We start from the raw sequence: 10,886 nt of genomic DNA, 5'->3' as shown, positions 1-10,886 counted from the left end.
GAACTGGCAACATGTGCACGCCATCCAGATGCCTCGTCTGACAGTAAACAGTCCAGAAACTTAGGAGGTTGCATGAGCTTTGGCCTTTTGGCCTTGTTCTTTAAACTTCATTACATTAGACTAACAGTGCAGCGTATGAAATAAGCCTCAGTCCTTCTCACATTTCTCTAAGCACTCTCTAAGGGTTTATCGTTAAGGTCTCATCTTCATCTTCATTAATTTATAAGATCTATGAAAGATGCAACATAGCTAAAAAGGATAGACCATCTTTATTAAGTCCAAGGACAAGACATTACAAACACATTGATTTTATTTTTGAGAAAATCCAAAGCGCCACTATCCACTTTTAACATTTTTTCCTTATTGTGTCATCGTGTCAACAGGCTCTTCACTGATTACAAAAATGCCATTTCAAATTTCTTCAGCAAAACTTGTCAATACCAGTACAACAATGATGAATAAAGAAAAAAGAACCAAATGATAATGTAGAGATTTTAATGGCCCAACTGTTTGTCATAGTATATCAATAACTCCTCTGGAATTCCCAGACATTTAAAAACCACTACTGACATCACCTGCCAGTGTTTCAGACACATTTCTGAATGATTTACCATGTTCTATTTTATCAGCAAAAATAGTTGGGGAAAATACAAAAAACAATTCCCAATATAAACATTCGACATGCCTCTGCAAAGCCATCTCATCATCTTGGGAATTTCTGGCACGGGTTACTGACAGAACCTGTACCACACCACTGTCCTGGACAAGGCTGTCACCATCATCTCAACAGGGCATGTCTTTGAGGAGTTTTTCACAAGACTTCCAAAGATCGCAACATAAAGGGCTGTTCAAAAAAAAAGAAAAGAAAAAAAAGACTTCTGAGAGGCCCAACGACAAAGTGGGAGGGAGAAATAGCCCAGAGCTGGTGCTGCCCGAAGGACACATCTCATCACCCCTTTGTCCGCCACGCCTCTGGGGACTATCTCCGTCTTCTAGGCGAATCCTCCCTGCTCCGCTCCTCTTTCCTCCTCGAGTCGCGCTGGCGGTCCCCGTACCTGTTGTCTTTGTTCGACCTCTCCAGGCCGTTCCTGTCGCCGTCTTTGGGCATGGCTGTCTCCCTGCGTCCGCGCTCGCCGTCCCGATCCCGCGACTTCGACCTCTCGCGGCTGCCGCGCCGCACGGGTTCCCTCTCCCTGCTCCGCCTCCTCTCTTGGTCTCTGTCGTAGTCCCGGTCCCGGTCAGTCGTCTGGGAACCGTTCTTCATGCCATCCACATCCTTTTGCCGGCGCGGCACCTGCGCCTGCCTGTCCTCGTGCTCTCTGCCACCCCTCTGGGCATGCTGGTCCTTGTGCCAACCACGCTCATGGTCTTCTCGGTCACGGTGGCGTGTGGGTGGCTGTTGTGGTGGTGGCGGCGGAGGAGGCGAGGACTCCTCCTCCTCCTCGCGGCGGCCCCTGTGACGCAGAGCCTTGCGGTGCTCGTCGGGTGACGGTGAGTGCCTGCGACTGTCAGCAGCGTTGTCGCTGCTGCTCCCACGCTTCTCCTTTTGCTTCTCCTTTTGCTTGTCCTGCTGCTTGCTTGGTCTCTCCCTCTCTTGCTGCTTGCTTGGTCTCTCCTTCTCCTGCTGCCGCTTGCCTGGTCTCTCCTCCTGCTGCCGCTTGCCTGGTCTCTCCTCCTGCTGCCGCTTGCCTGGTCTCTCCTTCTCCTGCCGCTTGCCTGGTCTCTCCTCCTCCTCCTCCTCTGACGAACGTTGGTGACGGCCGGAGGGCTTGCTGGAGCCCTTCTTCGTCTTCTTCTTTTTCTTCTTGTCCTTGTCCTTCTTCCTATTCTGGCCCTTCTTCTTCTTCTTCTTTCTGGAGTCCGAATCTGCACCAGAGGAGATATAAGCTTGCTTCAGAAAATGACAACAGACAAAGCTTTGAAATGGATGCCAAGTGGGCATTCAATTGATATTTTTTGCCACCCCTACCCCAACCACCCGCTCCCCCCCTCCCTCCCCCTGAGAAAACCTATTCTCTTCTCCCAGTGTTATGATGAAAAAGGAGGTCATTCAATGACAGTGTTGACATACATGAGATGAGGCCACTCCGGGGCCTGGGCTGGGAATATGATGTGTGCTGATGACAGATTGCCCTGTTGGCCATAGCTAAGATAACCCCCCCCACAATCACATTCACCCATCCCTCTTCTCTTTACTCACAGTCCAGCAGGGCCTCGGCACTGACCAGCAGTAAACAGAGCAAGCTGGCCATTGCATAGTTGTCTGCCTGTGTATATGTGCATGTGTGTGTATGTATGCGTGTTTAAACAGCGATTGGTGTTTGTGCGTTCTGTTTAAACAAATGATATTGTCTAGCTGAGTAAATGGTTCCCTCAATTCAGGTCAAGCTCTCATACTCAAGCCGTCAGAGTGCGCGCACACACACACACACACACACACACACACACACACACACACACACACACACACTTCTTCATGTTGTCAATTTTAATATAAAAATGTGCTGAAAAATAGATACAAATAAAAAAAACAGCATCTAAATATTTGTACATTTAAATTTCCCTGTTTAGAATGTTAATTTAAAACACCCAAATGAGATGTATTACTAACGTTCAATATTTTAAGATAAACCTCCTTTCACGGCAGAGGTGTCTGGGGAGGACTAAGATCCTCACAGGGAGGAGGTGTATGCAGTCCAAAAAAAACTAAAACTAAAAAAAATGTTGCCGTCTGAGGTCAGACTGTGAGACCCATTTACACACTTTAGATTTTCCTGTTTAGAATGGTAATTTAAACACCCAAATGAGATGTATTACTAACGTGCAATATTTCACGTCTGCAGAGTAAACTACTGAGATGAAATACTCTCTGGAGAGAAAAACCTCCTTGCTTGGCAGCGGTGTCTGGGGGAAACTAAGATCCTTACAGGGAAAGGGTGGGTATCCTCTCCCCCCCCCAACAGGGAGGAATAAAATCCTGTCATATGCATCCAAATGGGCCAGGTTGTCAATTAAAATAATTTTGCGTGAGTCGTGCTTAGCCAGGTCACACCAGGTCTTGACATTCTGAGGTCAGACTGTGAGACTCAGCATGACATCAGCGAGGTCGACTGCTTGGCAGGGACCTGGGAAGAGGGTCACGACCTCTACAGACCTCAGTCAGAGCCAAGGAGCAAAGGAGGGGCACGGCAAGGGCTCTGGCCGACAGGAAATGCAAACAAACACTGTTGTGGTTCTAACGTCAATGAGAGCTGGGCTCGAAGCACGCAAATTAAGCAAGTGGCACTTCAGTCACTTGTTTGTGCTGGAACAGAAACCATCACAGCTAGAGCCACAAACTCCAGAGGATGAAAAAAGGAGGGGGAGGATGGGAGGACATTTTTTGGAATGGCCAACTTCACAGAAGAGAGCTCCTACTGTGGAGTGCGAGTGAGAGTGAGAGAGACTTTGCTCTTTGGGTCTGACCTGAGCTGCTACTACTGCTGCTGCTGGATGAGGAGTCCGAGTCGCTGGAGTCGCTAGAGTCACTGCTGTCACTGTCCGACGAGGAGTCTGATGAGGATGAGGAGTCGGAGTCTGACGACTCCACCTCCTGTTGCTGGGTCATGATGATCTTGGGGGCGTTCTTCAGGTGCTCTCGAAGTTCGTCTCTGGTGAGGGAACGAAAAGGCAGCGGCTTTAAAAAAAGTGGCAAGCAGGAAAAGTGACAGAGACGCGCACACACACACACACTCTTGTGAAAGACACTAATGCACAGAGACCGAACTGCACTTACGTAAGCCCTCCCAGACCGATAGAGGTGAAGAAATTGATGGCGAAGCGCGTGTTCCTGGGGTTGTCACGAGGAAAGAGGCCCTCAAAGAATGGCTGCAAGGTTCTGTAAAATAAAATACACACAGACCTCAAGTTGCTATTTGCCATTTCTTTTTTGGCTTTTAGGTTGACGTGCTAGAGGGAATACAACAACGATGACGTACGCATCCTTCAGCCGCTCGTTCAGCCTCGGCAGGCCCATGTAGGCGCACAGCTCTTGAAACAAAATCTTGACAAAGATACGACTAGATGATGTGGTGGTGTCCTCGCTCATCTTGATGCACTCCATAACCTGTTAGTGGGGGGGGGGGGGGGGGGGGGGGACAAAACACACAGAGCACTCAGCATCCCGGCAGACAGATAACAACCCCAAACAGCCCACCTTCGCTCATCCCAGCCCATCAGGAAAGAAATCAATAGCATTTGAAGCCATATTGATGAAATGTTATCTGTAACGTAATTATCACAAAAAGGGGGATGCATTATTTTATCGGGGCAGGCAAATTGCTGGTTCAGCTTGTTTTCGTAAGTGAATTGTTGACGGCCACGTACACTCCATGGGACGGAGTCTGTGTACAGAAGATGAGCAAACATCCTGGCCACGTTACGCAGCTTGTTGGTCTCAAGGCGATGGATGGTTTCATACTGTTCCACGAAGATGGCCTCAAAGCTTTCCATGTAGTCCTTCTTCAGCAAGCAGAAACGCTGAAAATGGAAAAAACATGAGTTATTTACATGAATTATTGTACATCCGCAAATAGCTATAGAACATAATGGATTGTGCAAGGCTTACACAAATACTTTATTAATCAGTGCTTACCCCGGCAAGGAGCCCAAAGAACTTCTCATAGGTCCTCTGCTGCGCACAGCAGTCCAGGATCATGTTGCACAGCTCTTTCTGTGGGAGAGAACAGACAGCCGAGAGGTTGAGCTGTATGCTGAGGCCGAGATGAGAGCAGGGGGAGGGGAGTGCAGTGTGGCACAGTGCCGCCTGAGTAAACCAGCCTACAACTATAGTAATGGTGGTGGTGGTGGGGGTCGGGTTAGAGGTACACAGGAGACCCCTATAGCTACTGAGCAGAGACCATCTGTTCAGGTTTCATTGGCCTTGCTTTGCCTCCCCCTCTGCCAATGCCAGCCCATCAGCTTTGCCACAACAGGCCATCACCCTCTAAGGCACGGGGGGGAGGGGGGGGGGGGGTCTGCTATCAGGCACCAGGAGTAGCTTGTGATCAATCTTCAAATTAAACTTCTGGATGCAACTCAGGCTGGCTGGCAGGCAATTTCTCTGATCTGATCTAAATGCTAAGGCTTTATACCTGACAGAACGACAAAAAAAAGTAAAAAAAAAACTGGCTGTGTTGTGATAACAATAAAGTACCAATTCAATGTTCTGTTCGTAAACACACTTCTTTGCAAAAACCAAACATTAAATGTAGTTGCGAATTGAATGGATACAACCAAGTGTGCAGCCAGTAACAGATTTTAAGATTTGTGCTGACTGGGGACCATACATATTGCAGGGAGACGTCAGCCAAAGGAGACAGGCCACGCTGCAGCCCTCGAGAGGACAGTAATGGCTATGCGAGTGCCTTCCAGCATGTCTTGTTGCTCATCTTGGTGACAACTCGCTGCGGGATAGTGCACCGAAATGAACGAGGCAGGATCCATCAGGCGCGACAGGTAAGGGTAATGATCAAAGGGCGGACAAGATGGAAGCTTAGGATAACAGAAGACTCCTGGTCGTGCATCACCAACAGTCGACCCAGGAAGGTTGGCGACGGATCAATGCATGCAAACGATCAGAGGCGCTGCCCATGTTCTTTAGTCAAAATGACTTGTTAAAAGCTGAGCAGGGGACACTTCGCAAGAGAAAGCAGTAATTTGGAGGACAGGCAGGCTGCACTTAGATGTGTCCCATTTCAAACACCAAGTTTTTGCTGGGAGTTGTTAGGGTGTAGGGCGTCTCTCAGTCACTATTAGAGAGGTTGAGCTAAAGTGAAAAAAGGTCCACCCTTCCCTTTGGCTCAGCTAATTCTCCATTTTCATGTCTGAGCAGGGAAATCCTTCTTAATCAAACAGCCCTGAATCCATTGCCAGCATTAGCCTTAGGGTTGGCTTAAGTGGGAATACATTGGGGCTGCACGATATACCGTTTCATAGTCAGTGCAATGGGTGCATGCGCAATGGTCACATCCAAGGACGTGCAATATCGCGTAAGGCAAATTAAATCAAAACGTCATGCAACAACTTTTTGGCTGCAAAACTCGCAAGGTTCTCATTTTTCTAATTGTTGCAGGTGACATACACAGTGAATTACCAATCTCATTAATTCTTGATCCGTTTATCAAACAACTAAAGCAGACCCCGCTCCCCCGCTAGTCATTGACCACCACCGGAAAAAGTGTGAGAGCAGGAAAGCAGGACACCGAAAACAAGCTTTGATTTAAAAACAAAAGCAATGTCAGTTATATGGAGATATTTTGGCTACCGAAAGGACGATGGGATAGCTAACCCTAGGTATTTTGTCAACAGTGCCTTGCAGATGATTTAAATTGGCACAGCAAACAGCTGAGAGAAATCACTGATGCAATAACCTTTCACCTCATGAAAGACATGGTGCCAATTAACACAGTTACCGAAGAGGATTTTAAAAACACGACCCAGTCGCCTGACAAGCGTTATGCAATACCATCACGCAACTTTTTTTCTCAAGCTGCCATCCCAGAGCTGTACAAGAAATGTAAGGAAAAAGTTAAAACAGAGCTGTCACAATTAGAATATTATGCAACTACATGAGACTTGTGGTCCAGCCAGACAATGGAGCCCTACATAAGTCTGACCGTCCACCATGAATCACTGATTTGTATTTACTTTCAACTAATAAGTTAACAATGCTTTCGTGAGAGCATCGCAACAAGGATGAGGGAAGCTGTGGCTGCTTGGGGGCTAGAGGACTGTAGCCATAACACCAGACAATGTGCCCAACATGGTGAAGGCTGCAGCCCTGAACAAGTCGATCAGGGAGCAGAGCAGTGGCGGCTCCTGAAAAAATTTCAGGGGGGGCAATTTTTTTTTTTATGATTAAGGCGACCTATTCAGTAGGTACATTAAGTTATCTGATTTACTCATGCAGCAATACCTTTTTTTCCACTATTGGCAGCAACCAACAGTAATATCTCCCCTCTTTCTACATAGCTAGAGTAGCAAGATACAAGTGGAACGCTATGGAAGAAAGTTACATTCAGGAGCCTTCATAAGCAAACATGATGTGGCTCCACATTAAATTATCCCACTTTTTCGTTATCCACACGTCTCAAATGTTGTATGTTGTAACATAGCTGAACAGGACACATGATATGTCCACTAACAACATAAAGAAGGGGGCAACATACGTCAAAACCAACGATATTTATTGACTGAAAGTATTGGCTTACAAAAGCAAAATAAGTCATCACATAAAAAATTATTCGAAGATAGTTCACACTGTGAAACCTATGAAAAGTGACAGTGGTAAATAGAAATACAGACCGCGTTAGCCACTTCACGACCGCGATTTTCTTTTGTTCCAATTTCCCTCCCTTTGTAGAAAACTGTTGAATGGATACTTTTGGTCTTGGAAGTCCTAATTGTTTTTTTGGTCAATTTATCTTCATTATTACGCTGACTAAAAAGAAGTTTCTGTCAAAGAGCGGATGGAATTGTTGTGCTGAACAGGTGCCATCTTGACATGCCTTTGTCGAAGCTGTGTGACGTCCTCATTGGCTTTTACCATAGCCTTTTGCGTCGCTTACTTATGACTAGACTTGGAGGGGCGAGCCCTCCCGGAAGCCATAGAGAATGCATTGAGAGCTCTGTTTTGTGAAAAAAACGCATTTAACATGGGAGTCAATGGGAGAGGTCTGGGGCGATTTTCATTTCGTCCCAGATCGCCCTGAAGGGGCGGGGCCATTTGAATCTTGACTCTAGGCTGACTGAATGACTGTTACCTGATTCGACAATGACGTACAGAGGCAGATAAGACGGTCTAGTGGTAGAATCCGACAGAAAAAATATATGAAATTTGCATTTACATGTAGTCGTGCAATTGAATTTATACATCAGGAATTTTTTTTTTTTTTTCCCTTCTTTTTCCAATAGGCAGTGCGTCGCCCAATCGCCCTTATGGACGAGCCGCCACTGGAGCAGAGTTGAGTTTTAGCCACATACTGCAAGTTATGACAATTGCATATTGACTAAGCGTTTTTTTCTTTTTCTTTAATCGGTTACATAAATCTTTTACAAAACACCAATTTCAAACTGGAGGGCACACAAATAATGTAAAACTAATGTCAAGTTATATTTGTTGAGACTGAATGGGTTTTCATAGATCTTTAAAATGTAAGGAAACCATGTGAACATATAAATGTAATCTTTAAATAACCTTTATATTAATTAAGGAACACTTTATTGTTCAAAATATAATTGTGTGTAATATTTAATATGTACTTTGTTTTGTTTTCATCAGGATAGCAGTGAGAAGTATGACCTTGCTGCAGGTGTCTGCATGGGTCATTTCTCTCTCAGCTGGAGGGCCAGAAGTGCTCTAGAAAAAGCCCAGAAGGAACTGAATCTCCAATTACGTTCCCTCATATCAGAATGCCAAACAAGATGGGGTTCCAGAGAAATGAGATTCAGCAGGATACTACAGCAGCAGAGGGCTTTAACGCAGGTCGCGACTGTGCACACGAAGCTGCGGCATTGAATTCTAGCCTAGCAAGACATAGAGATCCTGGAAGCTGTCAGCAAGTCACTGACAAATATAAATATGAAGCTGCTCTTTATATGCTAGATATAGCATCTTGCTTCGACCCACGGTTCAAGATGGACTTCATTAGTGCAAACATCAAGTCCCAAGTCAAGGCCATTGTGACAGAGATGATCGAATGCCAGGAGACATCAAGCTGCAGCACTTTAGTGGAGCTCAAAGTCGCTGACATGTCCCAGGCAAAGAAAGCCAAGAAGTCCTTGGGAAGGTTTTTTTTTTTTTTTTTTGAACAGAGCAGAGCTGCAGCAAGGGGTGATTTCCTCTGACCCTTAAGGATGCAGTGGAAGCAGAGTTAACGGAGTACCTTGTGAATCTTCCTCTTTGTCTATGGAAGGTGTTAACAGGTAGTTAGTTAAGACAGAAAGATTTTATACAATTAAAAAGTATATTTTCATCTTTGTTTGTTTAGCCATGATGACCAATACTATGCTTTGGTTTGAAACTGTTGCTAAGAAATGTTGATTTGGAGAAACAAAATGGCTCTGTTAATATTTGTTATTTTTTAATAATTAAGTTTTACATTTTAGAACAATTTTATTTTTTTTGTAAAACATTCAGGGGGCTGGTGTATAGCTGCTCTTTTATTTTATATTTTTTTTATTTTGTTTAGAAGATGTTCACTCCTTTGCTATTACCTTAGCTAAATTACCTATTTTGACCCTCATGCTAATTCCCTTATGTGATAGTTAATGCTCTATTTTAACTTGGAATCATGATATAGCCTCCTGTAATCTCCTGGATTCCTTCTAGACACCTAGACACCAGGTTTTCCCAACATCACGCAGCCTTGGAATAAGGGGGAGGCCTTCATAAATGGTCACTGATTCAGTCATTAACTCAGCTAATGCATCGATCCATCACCGGGCTGAGGACTGTGGGACTGCACACAAACCTGAGAGAGCCTGTCCTAGAGGGATCAAGGAAAATAAATCTGTTAGGGCGGAAGGGTCCACAATTCCTGGCCGCTCTACCCCCTCCCCCCACATGTCCAGTGCAGGCAGATTGCAGCTGGGTGTGTGGGGGGGGGGGGGGTGGCTCATGCTGGGCCGGCTCAGGAAGGGCAGAGATTACACGCTCATCAGATACGTTTAGTTCGCCCGTCTCAGTAGCTGCGTTTCTGCTGCACCACCCCCTCAAAGGACGAGGAGGAAGAGGAGGAGGAGGGGCCTAAAACACTAACAAGCAACAACCCTCATCATCCAGGCCCAGCACTTACAACTAGGGGTCCAAGGATGCCAAGGTTACTCACTTACAACTAGGGGTCCAAGGATGCAAAATCTTCTTCACCACACATAAAGACGGGATTGAACGGGTCATTAACTACATTACAGCTTACAGTTACACCATTACACGAAATGAGCCAACCCGTCAGTGCCTATCCCCACCTCCAGTCGGATTGGGCTCTTTGGGGGCTCGGGGCTCTGACGACCTACTGAAAGCGCAGCGCTGCAGAAGGACACAGTGATTGACGCTGACCTGACAGAAGTTCTACCCCGGGAGAAGTACTTGCGATTTCCGTCAGAGGGGGAAAATAGTGAGTTAGCGAGTGAGAGATAGATAGAGACAGAAAGAGGGGAAGAAGAGAGGGATGGAGAAAAAGAGCATCCCTGATGTGAAATCCGTAATGTCGAGCACAGGGCTGACTGTTTCTAGAGATGCTACACCATCTGCTCAGCAAATAATATATATATATATATATATTTTTTTTTACATAATCCCATTACCCTCTATTAAGGCAGTGAAATATAGAAGAGGAGAGACGTTCATCCATTTATAAACCTTACAAGCCTCTTTTTGCCTTCTCTTACACCAGACAGACCATTTCATTTACTGCCAAATCAGCCTAAGGCAAGGGAGATGGGCTGGAGGCGAAATTCATTTCAAAATGATATTTTCATCACAAATCAATAACCACTTATCACAGACCTCTCATGAAAATATTGGACGCTCAATTTACAATCCATAAGAAATTATGCATCATCTTGACAAGATCCTTTGATCTTCAAGTAATAGCTTGACAGTGAGATATATCTTTTTTCGTACATGCTGGCCCGAGATTAAAACGCCAATGACTCTTTCCCTATATTGGAGATAAACTAATGGACCAATCGAAAGTCAGCTGCCTCTACAAGTAATGAAAACAAATGTGCACATGGACCACTTGCCAGACTGGTGATGGCTCAAACCTTTGCTCCTTTAACCTTGCCTTTAGCCCGCTCGGTCATTAAGGGAAGTGAAGTTCTTCGGTAAACAGAGGCTTGGTTCC

At 45.6% G+C, this 10,886-nt stretch overlaps 1 protein-coding gene across 1 annotated transcript in view; it reads right to left on the bottom strand.

The window, feature by feature from the left end:
- Nucleotides 1-250: 250 nt before the first annotated feature.
- cwc22 (CWC22 spliceosome associated protein homolog) overlaps nucleotides 251-10,886 on the bottom strand; it is a 32,723-nt gene continuing 22,087 nt past the window's right edge. The window contains exons 16-21 of the mRNA XM_080838781.1: nucleotides 4,634-4,711; nucleotides 4,366-4,518; nucleotides 3,978-4,105; nucleotides 3,776-3,877; nucleotides 3,466-3,650; nucleotides 251-1,866 (exon numbers count right to left, since the gene is read on the bottom strand). Of these exons, the coding sequence (XP_080694907.1) occupies nucleotides 980-1,866; nucleotides 3,466-3,650; nucleotides 3,776-3,877; nucleotides 3,978-4,105; nucleotides 4,366-4,518; nucleotides 4,634-4,711 (1,533 nt within the window). The 3' untranslated portion in view covers nucleotides 251-979. The remainder of the gene's footprint in view (nucleotides 1,867-3,465; nucleotides 3,651-3,775; nucleotides 3,878-3,977; nucleotides 4,106-4,365; nucleotides 4,519-4,633; nucleotides 4,712-10,886) is intronic.

Source organism: Sprattus sprattus (assembly GCF_963457725.1).
Source record: "Sprattus sprattus genome assembly, chromosome: 5".
In the NCBI taxonomy this organism is placed as follows: domain Eukaryota; kingdom Metazoa; phylum Chordata; class Actinopteri; order Clupeiformes; family Clupeidae; genus Sprattus; species Sprattus sprattus.
The sequence above is the reverse complement of the archived record's forward strand: the minus strand, read 5'-3'. Positions and strand labels throughout refer to the sequence as shown.